Here is a 22,653-nt window from a genome sequence, read left to right on the forward strand (position 1 = left end):
CTAATGTCTAACAATTATTTCGTCACACATGGTCTGTTATCTGGTTTTATGAAGGGAGGTACGTGATATTTCCTAAACGGATTTTGTTTTGTTATTTTATTTCAATTTGACGTAAAAGGCAGTATTTTCCATTACGCAACCAGTTTGTCAGAGATTGCTGGGTCCTCCAGAGGGTCCATTTGTAGAGGAAATACCACCTAGATTGACCCTAGTTAAACCAGAAGCTATGATAGTAAATGGAGTACTTTGCAAAAAATAGTGATCAACCATAACATTCTATAATTTTTGAGTATTAAAAACAATAATTTCACCTTATTATCTAAAGCTATTAACCTTTAAATTGACTGTAACAGTGTAGTTTCTTGGATATGGTTGTCAGAGTGGATAAGGGTTTTCGTATTACATCCAGTGCATGAAACACTTGTCTTCCCACCACATTTTTCTGTATGTGTTAGTGACAGATGCTATTTTCTATGAAAATCAAGATGTGACAAATGAACACATTGCAACTCCTCATTCTTTTGTAACAAGATTTATTTTTGTCTTCATCAGCGGGTGTTTTAGTGTAAAAAAGGTCAGAGCTGGGGTTGTTGGAGACTTGGGCTGTTGGTGATCTTTGACCCCTTCAGCACTCTGTTGAGTGATGGCATCCTAAATATGAACCACATAGCAAGCCTTTCTCTTACTGAGCGTTCCCATGAACTGGATATATCTACTGTAAAGCCATTCTTATTATAGTTTCTTCAGATTTCTGCTAAATCAGGCATCAAGCATCTGCACTATGTGTTGTGTTATGTGATGGTCATGAATAAAAGATGAATAAATATGGGCAATAAAATTAGCATTTGTTTAGTTTGTAATAGCCTGATGTCGCTCCACGCTCTGTTTATTTGTCCTGAATGTGTCGAGAGCAAGGCTCACATTCCCTTGTGTGTTTATTTGCCCCTCAGTGGTGTGGGTTACATGTTAACAGGACGACAAATACACTGTGTAAATACCACCAGCAATTGTTCGGCAATTTCTATAGAAGCGGTGTGGACGGACGGTTGCAGCAGAAGTTACAGAGGCTTGTTTGTGCTGCTGACAAACTCTGCGCATTAATCATAAATGCCATTCTCTCTGTGTTTTTGTCTCCCTAGGTGTTTTGTCTCTCCCGGCCCATTTCAGTCCTTACACAGAGAACCAGCAGACGTCTGTGGACAGCAGGGAGGATGCCTATGCCCAGCTGGAGCTGAGGACACTGGAACAGTCCCTGCTGGCTACCTGTGTGGGCAGCATCTCTGAACTGAGTGAGTACAGACAGTTCAGGATAGTGTGTGTGGTCCTGGATCTTCATAATATTATTATATTCCACATTATGTGTTAAATCTATAAAATTCCTCAGAGCCAAATCATAAATGATCTACAGTGATGCTACAAAACATTCCTGTCATTTCAGAAAAAGGAAACATAAATCCCAGAAATGACAAAGACATTTTTTTTCAGTGTTAATACAGTTAGTTGGTTCATGAAAATCCCCATCTTGTCCATTTTTTCTTTACATAAGCTTCTGTTCCAAAGTTCAAGTTTCAGTCTGTTGTATAAATCAGATCAGGTAGTGATGGATGTTATATTAAAATGCCTTAATGTCTGGATCGAGTCAGGGAAAGTATAAATCTGTTAAGAAAGGGAAGGCCCCCCTGGGATTTCTCCACCCAATACAGTTTGAATGATTGTATGTATTCTATTAAAAGTATTGCCAGTTTTAGGTTTTCAACACTTTATACACATGATATACTCCGGTTGGTAAATAGAGGTGCATGCATGTGTCTCTTCACACATAGGGACACAGTGAAACTGTACTCTACTGTGCATATGGTTTGTTTGAACTGGAGGCTCTGATGGAGAGCTAAAATCAGGTCATTAAAATTTGAGAAAAGGGAAGGGGACGAATAAGGGGAGTGGAGGGATGGAGGTTGGAAAGGTATATGCTTAAGTTCAAGGATGGATTATATAGTGGCTAAAGCAATGTTGATATGTATGGATGGTGGGTTTGGGGGTCACAGTAGTCATGATGGAAAGGTAAGAGAAGTGAAGAGTGAGGTTGTCAGCGCGGGCGAGAGAGGAGATTATTGTTGGTGAGAGTCGGCGTAGGTTTCCTTCTCCAAATGAGCTAACACTCTGCCATTTGTTCCTCCTGCACAAGGCCGCGTTCATACACCACCACTGCTGCTAGTGAGGCATTAAGAAAGTGTACACACACTCTCAAATACAGACACACACACACACACACACACACACACACACACACACACACACACTCTCTCTCTCTCTCTCTCTCTCTCTCACTTGCTCAGAGGTCTCTTTGTGCCACATCTCTCTGGTGGTGTGGTGTGGAGCTGGGCTGTTCTGGGCAGGGCTGGCATCCTTCACACACACACACACACACACACACACACACACACACACACACACACACACACACACACACACACACACACACACACACACACACACACACACACACACACACACACACACACACACACACGCACACACAGGCAAGTGTGCAGAAATGTGTGTGCACACAACAAAAACGCAGAGGGCTTGGCACTATGATCTAAGCCCAGGAGACTAGGCAAACATAAGAGCATCTGTACTATGCTGCTCAGTCCTGCAGGATCGCTGGACTTGCCTTGGCCCCAGAAAGACAGGAACACACAGCGTACAAAAACATGATGGATATACTGGACATTTCAGCTAAATGTCCAAAAATTGTTGGAAATATAGTGTAAGCAATAGACTGGCTCAGAAACATTTCAGTCTTTCATTTTCAGCTTCATGGTGGTCATCGCCAGCCAGCCATGGGAAACTACGAGTATGGGACCAGCCAATGAACTATGGGAAATATTTAGGATCAGGATTTGACTAATGCAACTGAAATAAGCTTTGCGCTAAAGTCCATAAAGCCATTCGTGGTTCACACAGAGTCCAAATAAAAATCTTGTGTAATGTTTACTGAATTGTCTGATAATATAGTTTGTGATGTATTTTCTTCTCTTTTTTGACTATCAACAGATTGAAAGCTTTTACATTGTGCATTTCAAAAAATTCAAACAAATCAAAGCAATTCAATCCAAACTAACAAAGACTTTCATTACCTTACCTATTTTACCCAAGCAATATTGAATTATTGCAAAATGAAAACAAATGAAAAAACACAGAAAGAGTCTGTGTCTAGCAGCGAACCAGGTGTCAAAGTTGTTTGATTATCTTTTTCTTTGAAAGATTAAATTATTTCCCATTTTGAGCTAATGGGCACGTTACTATGTATTCAAAGCAGCAGTCATGTCACCATACATTGCATTTGAGAAGTCCACAAAAAGTCCAATACAAGCTGTAATCCAACAAAGAACTAGTTCATATCCTTCTGACCCCCGGAGCTTACTTAAGCCTGGGGGCACAGTATGGGCTGTAAAGCCAGAGAGAGGCTCTCCATCTTGGGCAAGAATTCCTAGGAGACCTCCTGGAGGGACTGCTTGTGGTGGTTCACACAAAGGAGGCCCTTCAGCTTGAAGTGGGGTCTGCTTCGGGAGGGCCACTTCAATCTAACCCCCCTCGAAGTACCCCAAACCCCTTAACATTGAGACACACACACACACACACACACACACACACACACACACACACACACACACACACACACACACACACTGCTGAAGACCCCTAGCCTTGGCCCCCACGCAGCCTCCCCACTCACAGTAATCTGGTTAGAAATTAACCCAGGGGTAATTATGCTAAATGAGCGTTACACGATCCCAAGTTCAGCCTGGCCTCTCACGCTGCATCGCTCTGCTGCCCCTCCTCCACTTCCCCTCCCTGACAACTGATATTCTGTCTGTCCACTCTAACTCCTACTATAACCAATATGGTCACGCAATAGGATGTTATCTACGAGCTCAATTACTTAATACCCCACCCCTGGTGTGCTGTGCCTCTACCCATGTGTGTTATGGTTATCAAAGTTTCAGATTGTATTTTGTATGGGCAGTAATGTGAATTGGCCTTCATCCAACTGCACATGGTTGTCCATTTAGCTCACAGTGTGGGTGGATGAATCCTCCGATAAACTGGGTATGTCTTACGTTGTTATCTCGCCAGACAGCAGCGTTTTCACACAAGCAGTAGTCATGGTTTATATGAGTCTAACCTTGCTTTTATCTTGTGAGTACCACCCACCTTTTCTAGGCTGAGTGCAGTGATTGGATTAAGTCAATAGAGAAACAGCTGAACGGTTCATTAGAGCCTGTGGTCAGCTGTCTGTTAGCCCATTAACTCCTTCAGTGATTAAAGATGAACGGCTATTTAGACTGGCCGTCTGGCTGCGCTCACTTATAAAGACACTGCAAATGGAAAAATACCGCTAGAGAAATGGAGGGAGAGTAATAATGAGTTAAAGGAGAGTTGGATTTAAGTGGTTTAGGGAAAAGGGGAACCCCAGCCGGATTAGGAGCCCACTGTGTTTATACACAACACTGAGCACTTTGGTTATAGCTTTAACTTTTTGAATGTGCTACTTGGCATTTTCTAAGGTCATCAGCACATGCTTCGACGATCATTGATACTGTTTTATAGTATTGGGTTTATTGAATGAACAAGCTAAATGTATTTTTTAGAACAAATACTTAGTAGGGCATTTGACAATGTCTGACAATTTCACTTAGCCTACCACCCAATCATTATTTTAATCGAGCACTTTATATAGTTGAATTACAGCCGGACTGGTACATGAGAATTTCATTGCATCAAATAAAACTGAACTGAAGTAAACTGAACTAAACTAAACTAAACTAACTCTGATCTTTCTCCGTACTTGCTTTGTTCCAGGTGACTTGGTGTCCCGTGCGATGCACCACATGCAGCGTCTGAGCGCGGTGCGGCCAGGCCTGAGCCCGGCACGCCACGCCCGGCCCCAGCAGCCCGTGTCCTGGTCGCCGGACGCCCTCCACACCCTTTACTACTTCCTGCGCTGCCCACAAATGGAGTCCATGGAGAATCCCAATTTGGATCCCCCACGCATGGCACTCAGCAAGGAGAGGTGGGTGTCATGCATGACCGGACAAGAGCGCTTTGACATGCTCCTTAAAGTGTATCACAGGCAGATCTAATCTTACACACACACACACACACACACACACACACACACACACACACACACACACACACACACACACACACACACACACACACACACACAGACACACACACACACACACACACACACACACACACACACACACACACACACACACACACACACACACACACACACACACACACACACACACACACACACACACAGATGTTTTTTTTTTGTTCTACTTTGGTTTTGGATACGCCCAGATTTAATGTTGTAGTATTTTTTTTGTGTCCTCTGTCAAACATGTTATGCTTTGTTTTGTTTTCCTGATTAAATCTGTAATTAGAAAGGATTCGATTTGGTTCCATGAAGTTGACAGAAGTGTGATTACTGCCAGAAACCCCAGTCATTGCAAACAAACTGAAATACACAAATTGTAACAAAAAAGGTTCTTATCAACTGAACATCTTTTTCACACACTACCATTCTTTCTCAGCCATTCCTAAATCCATTGCCCTCTGGTCATTGAAGTGCTAATTTTCTGTAGGTAAATTACAGGTAAGCAAAGGCTCCAGGTGTTAATGTTAGTTGGAAAGAAGGGTGAATTACCCCTTTTGAAGGCGTAAATTAGGTCTAGGACTAGTGGTTTAAGGGATTTAAAGACGTGCTAATGGTCTCTCATTCTGTGAGGGTCTTCTATGATCTTCCTAGCAGAACCATTATGGCCATTCCTTTTTTTCTCAGTCCTCAAACGAGTGGTTAAAATATTTGAACAGCCTGGCACATCACATTTAGGCTGTTGTATGTTGTTGGGCTTCTACAGTAAACAAATAGTAACTCTGAGCAGCGGCATGTCTGTCTTTATTCAAAACAAACTTATCAAATATTGGGTTGCATAAGATACAGTATGTCCCCACAGGAGTTTATTGTTGAACAATTGTGATATTCAGCAGTTAAATACACGCGGGAGAGTATGTGCCAGTGTCCGTTGGGGTAACATTATTAGAACCAAAAAGTGTGTGTGTGAGACAGAAAAGTACTTGCAGCTTGCCCACACATCTGCTCTCTGGCCTCACAGAAAAACGCACTGAAGCACTAATTGTGTGTGTGTGTGTGTGTGTGTGTGTGTGTGTGTGTGTGTGTGTGTGTGTGTGTGTGTGTGTGTGTGTGTGTGTGTGTGTGTGTGTGTGTGTGTGTGTGTGCGCGCGCGCATGCGTGCGTGTGTATGTGTGTCCCAGAGTACCTACAAGTTTAAAATGTCAGTGGAAAGTGCTCTTGTATGCGTAAAGGTTAATTTAACTTCTAAAGGTAGAATCCAAGCCTACAAATGTGATGTGGTTCCCAGTAGTGTGTGTTCAGTTGTCTGTGGTGAGTGGGTTGAATGTGTTTGTGTTTGTTTCTCTCAATGCAAGTTCTAACCTCTAGCAACGCACAGTTTTTTGATTGTAAAGCTTTAATGAGTCTGTAACAGCTGTGAGATAAAATCAACCAAATACTCATCTTCTTCTAATACACAAACGTCCACATCCAAACGTGTGTGTGTGTGTGTGTGTGTGTGTGTGTGTGTGTGTGTATGTGCGCACTCAGAGCCAGCTGGCTCCTTTACATTTAATAATGAACAGACACAGTATGAGTGAGCAAAGGTTGGCTCCTCATTAGCATCAAAGAGAACTGAACAGCAAACACAGAACCCTCTTCTCCCTACCCTGGCTGCTTCTTCCAAGTCCTCACATGTTTTTAATGTTGGTTGTATATCAGCCAGGTTTATGTGTGCAGGGTGAAATGATTGAGCATCCTGTTATTCTTTATACCTTGGAACATCTGTAACTTTATCTATTTCTTTCTGCACACATACATTGGTTTGCCTACGTGCCTCTCTATTTGACCGTGTGTAGCGTCTGTAAATGTTAGCACATACGACTGACTCAGGTGGTATAGAGTAGAGCAGTACAAACCTGGTAGTGATTACATGAGTGCCTGGTAATGATACAGATTTCTCCCTTTCAATGGGCCTCTCAATCTCCCCGGCTCACTCTCTATGGAAAGCTTAATAAAAATCTTTGGTGGAAACCCAAAACCACCAAATCTGTGTGGGCCACATCATCAAACATTACAGGGAGACTTATTGCCGAGTCCTCCTGGAGACTACGAGGGACGCCCTTTTTTTGTTATGATCCCCTAAACCTGCTGCTTATAGCTGTAGTTGTGTTACTGATGATGTTGCATTGGAGTATATCAGACAGCATAAAGTGTGGTGGAGGGTTGTGTGTCTATTGCTTTTTGCGTTCACAATGACTCCACTCTTTAATCCACAGCGGAGAAAAATGCAACTTTTATTAGTGCTGAAAGTTATTAACCAATCTATTTAATAGTAGAATCACTAGTCCTGCCACTGAAAAGGAGCACTTTCAAACACTGCTGAATGGACCACCCCAACCCTTTTTCTTCCCTCAGCGGATGGAAGGGAGCACTAATGGATAGATGTGTTACTGTGATAAGAAGTGGCCAGTGGCCACTTCTAACCACAGATACATCAGATATGGTTACATCCCCCCTTATGGAGTCTGTATGAGCAAAATCTGACTCTAGATCAGTGGTTAGCCTTGACCCTCTGCTGCACATTAAGGGCCATGCTTAAAGACCCGATAGAAGTTTTTTTTTAACAACATGAACTCAATCAAAGTGGCTTCAGCATATAGGTCACATGGGACATATGGGATGAGTGTACCAATGTCGCCTCCTGTGGAGAAAAGGCTTTGCCTCTTTTTTTATGTTGGGTAGTTCAAAGACACCTGACCAGAATTTGAGCTGACTTTCATTGCTTGACCAACCAGGTGGTGGTGGTGAGAAAGGTGCCATAAATCAGATCTAACATTTCTATGTGCATGTGTGGAAGAGTTTGTGTGTGTGTGCATGTCCGTATGTGACTACATCCTGCTGTTTTTTAAGTGTGTAACCCTTGCATGTCTAGTCACAAGGCTAGCCAGAAGTGCTATCTAGTTTCAGCGTTAACAGGCAGGTCTGCTTTGATGTGATGCACTGACTCTCCCGACCTGAAGTTTTGGTTTCAGGCTGAGGGGCATATCCCGAACACAGGGGTTAGATGGGAGGTGTATTCCGGGGGCTGGGGGGGTCTAATGAAGGAAGGAGCAATGAATTGTGGGATAGAGGCCACAGCTAAGTGGGTGAAGGAACAGACATGCCCCATCTGGCCTTACATGCAAACTGACTCAATGGATTTGTATGGATGAGTATTTGTAGTTATTTCATTTTGTGTTTATCCTTTAGAAAATAAAAAATTGTACCGCAGCAGCTTAAAGTCTTTCATTGAATAAACAATATGTCTCTGGGCATTAAAGGAAAACTTGGTACTTCCTTGATTTATTATTCAGAGACTGGAGTTGTTATGCTTGACATCTTTTACTAAATCTCAGGCTGTAAATTGATCATTGATAAGTTGAAGGACAGAGAAAAACATCTCTCAATGATGGATCAATGAGCGTTAAGTGTTAAAAGCTTTATATGGCTGTTAGGAGCTGATTTCGTTCCAGGGTAAGTGCCAGTGCCGTGTGCATGCCTGGAAGCAAACATGCAGTAAAATAGTGGGGTGGATGCCTTGTGGACAGACACATGCACACATGAACACACAGACTCAAACACAGCCCAATTTGTGTTGAGTAAAGGCCATTAGGAGGGTAACATTGAGTCCCTCGACTGCCCCTCCTCTCCTAACAAACAGGACTTTCTTATCACTCTACACCCGAGGCACTATCTCCAAACTGTCACCCAACACACCCCACCTGGCTCCCATGCCAAACACTCAAACCCTCCTTATATGCGTTCATCAGACCCATTTAACATTCCCGTCCTCCTCCTCCTCCATCGCATCAGCCCCTTGTCTGCTTGTTCACTGTCAAGCCTGTGTGACAGCAGACGCCCTCCTACTGACTGAAGCAGTTAGCTGACAATATCATCATAGTTGCGTCACTAACCACAACTCATAAAGTACAGAAAATATGTCATTAGTTATGTTCAGTGGGAAAAAAGTTTAGGTTCATGTAACATTAAGCAAAGTATTACAAATTCAGACACTCGCTCTTTGAAAACTTTTGATGAAATGAAAAAGATCCACTTCACCATAATACATTGTTAACAAGGCACTGACGAATGAGAGCGAGTGCTGTTGTACAGAAGGCACTGTTCTATAGAAAAACCACAGGTAGCTGCTTAAAGTTAACACAGTGCAGATAATAAATGGCACTGCAGGGGGTTCCCCGTGCTCATTAACAGTAGGCACAATCCCTATAGCATGCACTCTGCAGAGCTACAGTATACAGTATGCTTATATAGTGCTCATGCTTTTGCCTCCATCTGTATTCATGATATCTATTGGAGTATTTGCATCTCCTCAGAACAAAGGTGAAGCTGGCACTGCTAAGAATAGCCTTCACAACAGGAGAAAGGGGCTGCTCAGTAATTGGAGATAACAGGGAGGCAGCGTTCAAACAATCATTAACACACTTTGACTCGGGCTCCATACGATCAAAAGCAAACACAATAACAACACTCGGGATAATGTGTCATTGTTCACAGGCGCATTGGATGCACATATGGCAAGAGAAAGGCACAGACAAGAAGGGGACTAATGCCAGATAACCGGCTAGACGAGGCCTTGCAGATAGCCAGCCATATCACCAGCGGTCTGTAATGAGTTTAAGAAGAATAGTGAAAGAAGTACAGTGACACAAGAGAGAAATCAATGTTCTGTTCTCTTTTATTGCTCTTACTCCACCGCTGCTTCGCGATTACTGACAGTTAATCTTGTTGCCTCAGGCTCAGTTCAAACTTGTCCATCATTTGTACCTTTTCCGGTTCACTAAGTCCTACATTCCGTGTGCTGCCTCATAGAAACCCTCCAAAACCATGTCAGGGTACCGCACAATTACTCAGGTCCCTCGGAAGTTTATTCTGCAACAGCTGGTATGAAAATAGGTTGATTATTCAGAAGCCACTGCAGCAATTTGCTTATCAAACCCACAACACAAATGAAGTCACACTTGTACTCTCATCTCCAATCACATCGTGCACACAAAGAGAGACTATGTTTTACTGTACAACCTGGCAACCAACATGTAAACAGTCGGTTAGTCATACATATATAGACACCTGTTTTTTGAGTGTGTGTGCTCATAGGTCTGATGGCTTTATTAAAGGAGAATGCCAACCATATATGGTGAGGTTAAACAGGCAAATGTGTGATAGGTCGAACTGAGGTGCCTTGGACATGTTTATGTGTGTTGTGACGCACCATGTGAACTGGTCGGGCTGACGGGAAGTTCTGCCAGACATACATAAGTCATGAGGTTGAAGACATGACTGAATCACGAGTGATGACATCCACCCAGCATTGAGAGGAGTGTGTCTTCAAACATAGCCTGACAGAGAGTTTGCAATAGTTGTTGTTACTAACCCTACATTATAGTTTAGAACCAATGTTACCTTGTTTGGGCTATACAGATTTTTCTCTACCATGCACATATGATGTTGAACTGAATTGGATGAACTGATGTATTCTCTCTACAGGCCGTTCCTGTTACTGCCCCCTCTCATGGAGTGGATGAGAGTGGCCATAGTTCACGCCGAGCATCGCAAGAGTCTGTTGGTAGACAGCGATGATGTTAGACAGACGGCCAGGTTGCTCCTCCCAGGACTGGACTGTGAACCAAGACAGCTGAAGTAAATAAGAACACACATATACACTCACTAGGGCTTTCCTGCTGGTTTCTAGACCATTACACTATGTTTGAAAAATGTGTTACTTAACCTTACCTGGCTCCAGTCTTGAGTCAACTATGTTTGTTTTTGCATATGTCCTTCCATTGAGTTGAAAATAAACAAGACGTCATTTTGTAACACAGTGTTGTGCTTTTAGATGTGGGCTTTGTTTAATCCAAGCATTATAGACTTGTAATTTAATTGTTTCTCACTAATACATAATTACACACTGTGTATACAGCAGATTATTGATTGCTTGCCAACTGTAATGAGGCTCATTAACCTCTCCTTGAAGTGTTCAATTAAAGAAAACGATTGGATGTAAAAAATTTAAATAAAATACAGTGCCCATTAACCACAAGGTGTTTGATTCAAGCTCTCACTGGCCCTTAATGTGCCTGAGTGAGTGTGTGTCCTCATAGATTCCCTCACAGATTTCAGAGTGAACTGATCCATTATTAATGATACTCTTTTCTTTGTGTCTCTGTCTCCATCAGGCCTGAGTGTTGCTTCAGCTCCTTCAAGCGTCTGGACTCCAGAGCCGCCACAGACAAGTTCCACCTAGACTTGGGTTTCCGAATGCTCAACTGTGGACGCACGGATCTCATTGGCCAAGCCATCGGTCTGCTGGGGCCGGACGGGGTCAACAGCATGGACGACCAGGTACTGAACAGCTGTCTCTTTTGTAGCATTATAAATAGGTATTCATATTCATAGATCATTTTAAGGAGCTCTTATTTTGTTGTTCGTCACTCAGGGAATGACACCTATGATGTACGCCTGCGCCGCTGGAGATGAAGCCTTAGTGCAGATGTTGATCGATGCCGGGGCCAACCTTGACGTGGCGGTAAATATACTTTCACAATTTTAACATATTTTCTTTTTTTATGTTGCACGTTTTTTTTTACTATTATGTCTACCAACAGGGTATGGATCAGCTTCAAAAGCATCTGAGTCGACAGGGACTGTAGTGCATGTAATATTTCCTTGAGTGTTTTCATGAGAGTATTGTCTTGATTTCGGGTTTTTTAAATGTATTTATCCTCTGATGCCAGGTTCCACCATGCTCCCCAAAGCACCCATCTGTGCATCCAGATAGTCGACACTGGGCGGCCCTCACCTTCGCTGTGCTGCATGGACACATCTCCGTAGTGCAGGTAGGAAACCCATACACAAACACACACACACACACACACACACACACACACACACACACACACACACACACACACACACACACACACACACACACACACACGTAAGTAGTCAACACCAGATGTAGCTATTGTATGAACCAAATAATTTGACAAATCATTTTTAATCAAAGGGAAATATCCTGTTAAATTGGCACGATAAATTCAATTGTCCCACACAGTCCTGAAATAACCGTGGGTTTACTTTTTCTATCCTCAAATGTTGAGTGAGGTCAAGGGTCGGGCCATAAGTGAATTACAGGATGTAAAACATTGCACAGTGTAACAAACGTGGTGTCTATCCCTAGCTCCTGTTGGATGCAGGGGCCAACGTGGAGGGGGCCCCAGTCCGCAACGGACAGGAGAGTACTGCAGACACCCCATTGCAGCTGGCTTCTGCAGCAGGTGGGAAAACACACACACACACACACACACACACACACACACACACACACAAACAAACACGGCACAGCTGATTTTAGAGTGTTGTTTGACTGACAGTAGGTCTGTAACAACACAAGGTCTGTGTTCTGATCTTGAGTTATTGTAGCTTTATTATCACTTACTGCTTATTCATACAGGAATAACTTCTGTGGAAAGCTCAGGCAAAGATAGAGATGAATAAATTGTAACTTAGTTTCTGTAAATCAAAATGATCGGTCCTCCAATTATAAGTCAGCAGTACAGCAGAGCGCGCTTGTTTTTAACCAAGAGTTGCACAGGATTGAGTTATGAGTAATGACACATTGGCCGTAGGAATAAGGAAATGAAAGGGAAAATGAAGGCATCGTAAAAACAGCGGAGTGCTGCCTGTGGTTGTTTAGAAGCCTCCGAGTTGCATTCCTCTGTGGGATCATCTAAAAGCCAAACATAGCTGTAGAAAAAGGAGACACAGAATCTACATGACAGCAATGACAGCCTGTAAATGGTGCCTAATATGAATGTGTTCGCTTGTTTGAAAATAGCAAAATTAAATGATAAAACTTTATTTTCCCCTGTGGTAAAATGTAACTGTGCAGCAGCAAGTGTAATAAAGCAAGAAAGAAGACAACTGGTTTAGAAGTGCACCAATGAATAATAACGATAGCAATAAAAAACACTAGAAACAATCAAGATGATGAAACAATAAAATGTTAACAGCTTTGGTGCGATATGTTAACTGAACCCTTCAGGGAAAAAAACAGAGGAAATGAAAATAAAGGGGAATAGATTAAGAAACAGTCCGGCTGTGAAGATATTTATGTTTGACATTGGTAAAATATCTTGTTTCAGTGTGTTGAGGATCTGTATCTGTGTGTAAATCCCTGTTTTATGTACTTCCCAGGCAACTATGAGATGGTGAGTTTGCTCCTGGCCCGAGGCGCAGACCCGTTATCAAAAAGCCACGATGGAAATGCCCTCACATCCTCCCTCTACGAAGACATGAACTGCTTCAGTCATGCGGCCGCACATGGACACAGGTATGTGTCCCTCAGTCTGGCCTGAAAACAGCATATTGGCAAATATTGTCCTCTAGGCAGCAGAGAAGACACTTATTACAGGACAGAGTGCTGATACTAACCATGTCAGCACTATTATATGTGACCCGGGTCTGAACTTAAGCTTTTGAGCAGAGATTCATTCCCTTTTATCGTGCGTTAAAAATGGCTCTCTTTCTATTCAGAGTCCATCTGTCTCAAAACACCAACTGGTAGCTAAAACCTTTCCACCTGTTCTCCCTGTGTGTATGTGTGAACTCAATGTAGACTCAACACTTCACATTCCACAGTGAGTGGGACAGATTATGTAATCAACCTGGAGGGTACACGGTCACAGAAATGGATATATATATATATATGCATATACTGTATATATGCATATACTGTATATATATATATATATACAGTATATGCTGCTGTTTGGACATATTTTATGTATTCATGCTGATTTTTGTCTTGTCTTTCCTTCCTTTGTTGTCCCCCCTCCCCCTGTCTTCCTCCCGTTTATCTGGTCAGGAACGTGCTGAGAAAGCTCCTGACTCAGCCCCAGCAAGTCAAAGAGGATGTCCTGTCCCTGGAGGAGATGTTGGCAGAGGGCGTAGAGGGCGAGGAGGCTGGGATCTGTCCATTCCTCCCTCTTTCCCCCCTCCCCACCACCCCTTCCAACGGCCCCGCTGGGCCCCTGCCTGAGGTGGGCATAGCCAGGCTCTGCAAAGCCAGGATGAAGGCTCTGCAAGAGGCCAGCTACTACAGCGCCGAGCACGGCTACCTGGATGTCACCGTGGAGCTACGAGCTATGGGTACATATCAGATAGTCAAGAAAAGGGATTTGCTCACTTTTGTTTCAAATTGTGCTTACTTTTAAAACCAAACCTTTTTTCTTCTTCTTTTCTGACCCCTAGGTGTACCATGGAAGCTACATGTGTGGCTGCAATCTCTGCGTTGTGCCCAGCTGCAGTCCAGGGCAGGGATCACTCTCTCCCTCCTCAGAGAGTTCACCACCATCAGAGAAGAGGACTACTGCCAGGAGCTGGTCACCATAGGCCTGCCCCTGATGTTCAACGTATTACGCACCACCAAGGTACCCTCAAACACAAACCTTGTCATATTATCTTCAGGATATGAGTATAGATTGAGTGGTATAATGCCCTCCCCCCTTTCCTTTTACTTCCCCACAGAATGATGCCATTATACAGCAGCTGGCCACTATTTTTAGTCACTGTTTCGGCCCAGCACCACTCCCGGCCGTCACTGAGATGAAGGCAACTCTTTCAGCACAGTTGGGTAAGGGAAACTATGATTCTCTCATGTGTATGAATACTCTTTGTTCAACAGTTAGAGTGGATGACCTTATCATTTTTAGATTATTTCCAGTATTGACTAATCCTGTTAGCTCCAGATGGTTTGTACTTAATATGGTGAAACTTGTTGAGGTCAGATGAACTGACCAAAAACATGTGATAAGCATACAATGCTTGCTGACGTACTCGGCACTCACGCATGACGTGACCCCATGAGTTTTTCTGTAAATGCAAATTCATCTGACCAAACTCGTGTGAATGAATTTCTAAGAGGAAGTGCTGCTATGTTTTCCTACAGACCCCCATTTCCTGAATAACCAGGAGATGTCAGATGTGACATTTGTGGTGGAGGGGAAACCGTTCTACGCCCACAGAGTTCTGCTGATCACGGCCTCTGACAGGTGACTGCATACAGGCCTACTCTGGACAGAAGCATACATTAACCTTTAAGAGACAGCGGCCATTTAAAAAAACATTTCCAAATTGTTTTGACAAATATATTTGATTCCTTTTTAGATTCAAGTCTCTGCTGGCCTCTGCTGGATCAGATGGAAGCCCCAACAAGGAGATTGAGATCAGTGACATCAAGTACAGCACTTTCCAGGTGACACATACAATCTTTATTTCCTGATAGAAATAAACAAGTATTTCTTTATTATGTGTGTGACACAAGGAGATGAGAGATGGAATCAGATGTGTTGCTGGGGGGAAAAAAAACATACATTATCTTGTTCAAATAATGTATTGGCTTGTTTTCTAACGGAGACCTTTGAACTTTTCTGCAGACAATGATGTCGTACCTGTATTGTGGAGGAACAGAGTCACTGAAAACTAATGTTGCTGACTTAGTGGAGGTGAGAATCCCTAAATAAATCCCTTTTATCGGCTACATACAAACTTTATCTTTATATTACTTGATACGTTATTTCTGTGTCAACATTTTCTTGTTTTTCTCCTGCAGTTGCTGTCGGCTGCCAGTCTGTTCCAGCTGCGGGCGCTCCAAAGACACTGTGAACTCATGTGCTCTCGGCACATTAACCAGGATAATGCAGTCAGCATATACAAGACAGCCAAGGTAACGATAGCACTTTAGAAGCCTGGATCAGGGTTTCAAATTCCGCACATTAACTGATAAAATCAATTTTCCACAAAAGACATGATAAATGGCCTACATTCTGCACTGAAATGCACTTTACATCTACCGTCTATTTGTATTAAGGCAATCAAACATGACCGTTCATCTGTCCTCTTGTGTTCACAGGCCCATGGTTCAGTGGAGCTGAGCTCATTCTGTGAAGGTTACTTCTTGCAGCAGATGCCGACTCTACTGGAGAGAGAGGGCTTCAGGAGCCTGCTGCTGGGGCCGCCCGGGGCCCGGCAGGGGAACAACTGCAACTCAACGCTGGCTCACCACCGGGGAGACTCACCTCTGGATGAGCTGCAGGCCACCCTGGCTCAACGGCTACGCTCTCTCTACGTCACCTCCAGAGTCTGAGGAAAGAGGACGGAAAAAAGTGGAAGAATGTGGCAGTTAAAGCGGATGATATTACTCTCACAGGATCTAAAACCCAAGAAGCTGCCTGAAGATATAGAATCTGATTAGTTCTCTGGGAATCTTCTTGAGTCACTGGGACACAGATCAGTTAGTTATTTGGTAGCAGTTAGACTTTGCTCTGTGGACAATTGAGTGTTTCATATTTTTCTGCAAACCACTCCGTCTTGACATTTACTTTTTTGGCAGTGTACAGCATGTCTTTGAACAAGAACAAACTGGACAATGGTTCTTTTTCGCTCAAGGCTCAGGAAGCTTAGATGGGAGAAGCAACAGATGAGTGCAACTGGTGGGAACTCTGAATAATGAAACACTGCTGCCCTCTAATGGACAAAACTGGCAAAATAAACAAGTGACTCGGAGGATTGGGATCAAGGGCATGTCTTGATTCTGACTGAAGCTATGAAAAGTGATAGACTGAAGCGTGTCTATTAAAGAATCAAGTGAGGCAGCCATGCTGGACTTTTGGCTTTGTCCTGTTCAAACTAATAATGCAGAGTGGGAGGAAGTGAACTTGGTGCCTTCAGCGTCGATGTAAGCTTTGGATTAACAAATGTACTTTTTATGTAACTGTTTGTTTTTATTATATATTCTTTAAAAAGAAAAGTATGACCGGAGAAAACAAAACACTTACTAAAGAGTGGGATGGACATTTTTTTATTTAATGAGAAAAAAAGAGATGTGAGAGTATTTATCGGGGTGCTCCCTTTTTTATTTAGTTTTTTTAATCCAAGCAAATTATTAATATTATTGATGAAAAAATGCTTTTGTGTAGTTGTTCTTCCAGGTAACAGTTTAACAGTTAATGAAGCTTATGTATGCTGAGTTTAAATGCTTTTACACAGGTACAGCAACAGAATCCAACATGGGATTTGGACGACATAAAGTTTGTTTTAATGCTGAATATTGTAATAAACCTGGTAAAAAAAATAAATCATTCAAAACAAAGCTGGTGTTGTTTTTACTGGTACAAACTAACAACTAAACATTTCATTGCCATCAGTTTGTGTGGGTTTGTGTGGACTTACCTGGAAGCCCGGATAAAGCAGACTCAAATGCACAAATCCACAACATGAAAGTCATTACATTTAAAACAATAATATTTGGAGTAAAACAATTATAATTACATAACATTAATCTTACATTTTTAGCATTAAATATATATATTTTACTATCAACAAAACAATACCTAACCATTTAGTTCAGTACATGTACAGACACAAAGAAGGAAAAAACGAACACGCCATAACTTAATGAGTTTATTTGTTTCAGCACTGAAGATGCTCACAGTTATTTGATATGGGGATTACATCAGTCAGTTTTGTTCCTGCTCTTGTCAGGAGACCGCTGTTGGGCCTCCGAATCATCAGTTTGTCCTTGTTGCTGCTATAGCTTCCCGTTGTAGAAAACAGAAAGGAGGGTGAACAATAGGGTATTGCTTTGTGTTTGTGTACTGACATCCCCCCCTCACTGTGCCTCTTCCACCCAACAGGTAGACAGAGCCCAGACCCTCCGAGGCTTCCAGAGAGAGGTACGGAGTAAAGGAAGCATCGTTCAAAAACGTTGTGCACAAGATAAGAAGAGGAGAGTGGGAGAGGAAAAAGCGGGGACAAAGAAGGGAATGATAAAAAAAAAGGCCAGAAAGAAAAAGCAGAGAGGGTGAGAAGTGAGGGTCAGAGTGGGAATTGAATAAAGATTAAAAGGTATTTTTTTATTTGTGGAGAGAGATTCGATGAAAGGCTGAGAGAGAAGAAGAAGAAGAAGAAGAAGAAGAAGAAGAAGGGAGTTTGGCATGGAACATGAACACTACAGCCATGCAAAAAAAAGCAGCTCATGTTTGACATGCACACAGCAATACAAGCTAAAAAGCATAGAGCAGGAATTTCCCCAGCATTGGTTGAGAAGACAATCAGCCCCCACGGTTTGTTTTCTGTCTATTTACAAAGAGAAGACTGGAGAATTGATGGGATCTGTGGCGTCCCTATCTTCTCCTCAGGCCTGGCCTAACAAGCACAATAATATGAAACTGACAAATATCAATAGAAGAGCATATTCCCTCTCCAAAAAGAGGCTAAGTCTACATTCTTAAATTACTGGTAAATAATTTTTTCCCCCCAAAGAGTTCCCCCACAAGTTTCTCTTTCCCTCTTCAGAGAGGTCAGGGAAAAGAGAAATTTGTGACATAATTCTGTTAAATTCAGACCAAAGCAAAATAAATAATGTTTTTTTTTCTTCAAATGTTGGCCCATTTACAAACACACAAAGGGTAATAAATAACATTCAACTGACCTAACAGCTTTGTTCATATAAATAGCCGAGTTATAATAAATAAGGAAATCAAACAGTGAGTTGAACGAACAATGAATAAATAAGGACAAAGATACAAAAATATCCACAATTGCATTTATCACGTTGTCATGTCTTTCTTGTTCCTCTACTCCTACTGCTGGTAAGTGAGACTAAGAGAGAGAGAGAGAGAGAGGTATAAATAGAACCGAAGACAAAGTGCTGCAGATAACATGGACAGGAATGTTTGGATCATCATTGGGTCAATTAAACCAAGAACATAAATGATCATGGAACAAAAAATAAATACACAGAGGAATTTAAAACAACAGTGTGTGGCAGGCGCAGGTTTACCAACCTGACCTTTACGGTATCTAAACATAGTGTCACAACTAGACATTTCAATTTTTTTTGTTTTTACATAAGAAATGATATCAGTCTGTACAACAGAATAGATCATTCATTTTAAATACCCACCCACGTCCCACCCCAGCCCACCCTATAATATATAATCTGAACCCCCCCCCCCCACGCCCTTTTCTTCTCACACCCTGCTCCTCACTGAAATCACAATTCCAGGTCATTAGTGTTAAAGTCTAATAAAGTCAGAGTTAGCATTTGAAACCCAGTTCTTCACAAAGAAAGTACATTAAAATGCAAAGAAATACAATCCAGCAAGCATCGGCGTCGGCTCCACAAAACTCCTCCTACTCCTGTCCTCCTCTGAATCAGTCTGTTTTCTTCTTCTCTTTCTTTTTTTATTGTTGCTGTTGTTCTTGTAATACATCCCAGAGTTTTGCTGTGCATACTGGACCTGTGCATGTATGCGTGTGTATTTTTCTGTGTGTATGTGTAGGGTCTTTTTGTAAAATGCTCCTTGAGCTCGAAGAGAGAGAGAGAGAGAGAGAGAGGAAAGGTATGCCGGGTCGATGAGGGGAGTGTGCCTTCTTGTTTCGTTGGAGATGTGTGTGTGTGTGAATCACTTGTGCAACATGTAGGCTTATGTACTGTATGTGTGTTTCTCAGGGGGGGGGGAGGGGACACACACGCACGCACTGAAGGTATTTTCATCTACTTCTACTGATGGGCACAGAGGGAGATGAAGTCTGCATGAAGGGTCTGTTTCCATGGTAAACTCCCCCCCCCCACACTACACTGCACCACTAGAAGCAGTACTCCATCCAACAAATGTCCGTCTCTCTTGGCGCGCTCGGTGGGGGTGGGCGAAGAAAAGGGTTGGTGGAGGGAGGGGTGAACGAACGGAGCAGGGGAGCAGGCGGAGGGACTTAATAGGTTTTCTGGATAATTCCTGGTGTCAGAAAACAAGTAAGGTAAGCACATAGGTTTACACAGGTTAGCAGCAAGGGCATCACAACACAGAAGAGCAAGGTGGTCATTTGATGGCTGGAGGGTTGATAGGGGTAGATGTATATGGTGATGGTGGGACACTGACGGAGTTATGAAAAAGGACTTGAGTTGACGGACGGGAGTGTGCGTTCTTCGTGTACTGTAGTAGTAAGCTTGTTTTTTCTCGTAAAATATCATTTTGATTCTCTTTCAATATATTTCTATCTATATACAGTCATTTAAAAAAAAATCCATAAATGATTTAATATGTACATCATCTAGCTATGTACAGAGATAATCTCCTCTGTGTTCCTCTGGCGTATCGTGAATACTGGGATGGGATTTTTCTTTTTTTCTAGCACTGGCTCGACTACATAAGGGTCTTTGCTTTAAGATTCCTCCTGTGTCCCCATGGATGGCACCGAAGCCAACTTGGGTCTGTCTCGGCCCGCGGCGGGGCATTTGGTGTCATTAATTTCCGGCTCGTGCCTCCGGACGTGCATGGGCGAGGGGCAGGGGCAGTGCTTGGAGGAGGGCGTGCCAGGTGACGGGTAGGGGGGCACCTGTCCGTTCTTCTCGTCTGAAAAAAGTTGGTTTATTACGTCAAAGAAGTTACTCATTGGACTGCCTATGGGTACACAAGACGGGAAGACAAAAAGAAAAGGGGGGAAAGAGAGAAGAGAGAGAGAACAAACAAACAAATGAACAAGAGGGTTCATAGGATAGAGACGCGGCAACAGTATACAGACAGAGCAAGCAGAGGGCGAGGAGGAAGGAGGACTGACAGACATGGCGAGGATGAGAACTGCCATGTTGGGACTGTGTAATGTGCTCGCTCCCATACACCATGCGTACGTACAGTATGTCCTGGCACGACTTATGAAAACAATCAGGTAGCCAAACAAACTAAACATTAGAATATATAGCAAACTGTGGTGCTGACTGACTGAGTGGGCTTCTGCAGACTGATACTAGAGAACATTGTGTTAACAAATATACTTTGTGTGTGACCAAGCCAGAAGCAGAACAGATGACGGAAGGAACAGGATGAGATAAGCTTGGAGCTTCTGGAAAAAAGTTAGCGCGGATGGATGATAAAGGATCAGTGTGTCCTCTACTTTTGCCAAAACCCAGATTTTTTCGAGTCGTCTTTATAGCACTGAAGGGCTATAAAGCTAAACAATGCATGTTTATTTTGTGTCTGTCTGTGTGTGTGTGTGTGTGTGTGTGTGTGTGTGTGTGTGTGTTTGTCCACAAGTGATATAAACAAACTCACTCTTTCTGCAAGGCCTTAACTGCAGGTCGGTGTGGAAAGGACACCAGATAAAGAGTCAATGGTCTTTTTGTTAATGGTGCACACACAGCACATCTCTGGGAACTATAAGTCACAAACACAAACTGGACTGGCTTCTGAATAGTTGACAGAAGAGCCATTTGCACAATAGAGTTCTGTGGGCCGACAAATAAACAATGCTGTAACTCATCGTTGCAAACACACACAAACGACTAAACACACACAGGACTGGAGAGTTAAGTGTCTGTGTATCTGCACTTAATAGAACGCTGTTATGGCTGGTTTGTGCTAAAACTCGGCCTGACAATGTGTTCATAGTGCCAGTGACAAGACAGCCTGCAGTAGTGTGGAGACTATGGGTCAACTTCTTTGCCAACTGTTTTTATCACTTCTGTCCGCCCAAATCTGCACATTTTCAAAATATGACATTAAACTCATGAAACTTAATGATGCCGGCTGGTTAATAAAACAGTGACACCACCCTCTAAACCAATGGTTCTGCTCTTTAGTTAAGAACTACTCCTTTCTAATTCATCCACCCCTCTATTGTCTTCCTAAGCTGGCCTCGCAGGTATACTGCTGTTAAGGGACATAATGACCCAGACTTGATGAAGCCTTTTGTTTGACACACATTGGTATGCAAAGCCATTTCTATTCTTAATTACAGCCACTGGCTTTTCTCAAAGGCTTGTCAGGTAAGGTTGCACTGAAGGTGTGGAAGGAGGTCAAAGGAAAGAGGGGCGTGGAATAAGTGAAGTTTATCAATGCTTTCAATTACTGCTAAGCACATATTGACCCACTTTAAGATTGCTATTACAGTGTGAGATACTCTGATAGTGGGAAGTGTACATTCGACCTTGGTCTCAAGACGACTGGCATCGACATACAAAATGTGTCCCCTCTGATAGTGGGTTCAAAGTAGAATAAAAGTCTTCATTATTTATACTTTCTAATATTCTGAGTATCTTCTCCTTCTCCCGCTCAGCAAGGACAACAGACTGTCAAATGTTACCATTACTGTTCCTGTTCTGAACGCCACCAAGGGTTGTATTGCATTAAAGCCAAGCCAGCTCATCCTTATAGTACAGCAACTGAATGCAGTAGGCTACCATGCGTTGAGATGGCAAAGTACCAGTTCAATAACCTACGTCAGACATGGAATTAGCCTACAAATGACTTCTCAAATGATGAAGAAAGACACAAAGATACATACAGACGCAAAAAATAAGTGGATGGGATGAAATCGACATCCGAGAAAAATCCCCCTGATAAGAAAAGGGGTATTTTCTGGCTGGTGGCTCCCTCTCT

At 42.7% G+C, this 22,653-nt stretch overlaps 2 protein-coding genes across 2 annotated transcripts in view; one reads left to right on the plus strand and one right to left on the minus strand.

The window, feature by feature from the left end:
• abtb2b (ankyrin repeat and BTB (POZ) domain containing 2b) overlaps nucleotides 1-17,366 on the plus strand; it is a 45,439-nt gene extending 28,073 nt beyond the window's left edge. Inside the window, exons 2-17 of the mRNA XM_080028561.1 lie at nucleotides 1,140-1,289; nucleotides 4,867-5,077; nucleotides 10,703-10,855; nucleotides 11,392-11,557; nucleotides 11,652-11,741; nucleotides 11,950-12,051; nucleotides 12,396-12,492; nucleotides 13,412-13,547; nucleotides 14,082-14,365; nucleotides 14,468-14,646; nucleotides 14,744-14,849; nucleotides 15,165-15,267; nucleotides 15,383-15,470; nucleotides 15,652-15,720; nucleotides 15,828-15,941; nucleotides 16,128-17,366. Coding sequence (XP_079884687.1) covers nucleotides 1,140-1,289; nucleotides 4,867-5,077; nucleotides 10,703-10,855; nucleotides 11,392-11,557; nucleotides 11,652-11,741; nucleotides 11,950-12,051; nucleotides 12,396-12,492; nucleotides 13,412-13,547; nucleotides 14,082-14,365; nucleotides 14,468-14,646; nucleotides 14,744-14,849; nucleotides 15,165-15,267; nucleotides 15,383-15,470; nucleotides 15,652-15,720; nucleotides 15,828-15,941; nucleotides 16,128-16,361 — 2,282 coding nt within the window. The 3' untranslated portion in view covers nucleotides 16,362-17,366. The remainder of the gene's footprint in view (nucleotides 1-1,139; nucleotides 1,290-4,866; nucleotides 5,078-10,702; nucleotides 10,856-11,391; nucleotides 11,558-11,651; nucleotides 11,742-11,949; nucleotides 12,052-12,395; nucleotides 12,493-13,411; nucleotides 13,548-14,081; nucleotides 14,366-14,467; nucleotides 14,647-14,743; nucleotides 14,850-15,164; nucleotides 15,268-15,382; nucleotides 15,471-15,651; nucleotides 15,721-15,827; nucleotides 15,942-16,127) is intronic.
• A 3,074-nt stretch (nucleotides 17,367-20,440) lies between these two features.
• The window catches only part of LOC307250986 (serine/threonine-protein kinase BRSK2-like), a gene marked incomplete at both ends in the record, with an annotated part of 167,716 nt that continues 165,503 nt past the window's right edge, over nucleotides 20,441-22,653 (minus strand). The window contains one exon of the mRNA XM_080028278.1: nucleotides 20,441-20,675. Within this exon, the coding sequence (XP_079884404.1) occupies nucleotides 20,441-20,675 (235 nt within the window). The remainder of the gene's footprint in view (nucleotides 20,676-22,653) is intronic.

Source organism: Ammodytes marinus, assembly GCF_949987685.1.
Source record: "Ammodytes marinus genome assembly, chromosome: 5".
Lineage (NCBI taxonomy): Eukaryota > Metazoa > Chordata > Actinopteri > Uranoscopiformes > Ammodytidae > Ammodytes > Ammodytes marinus.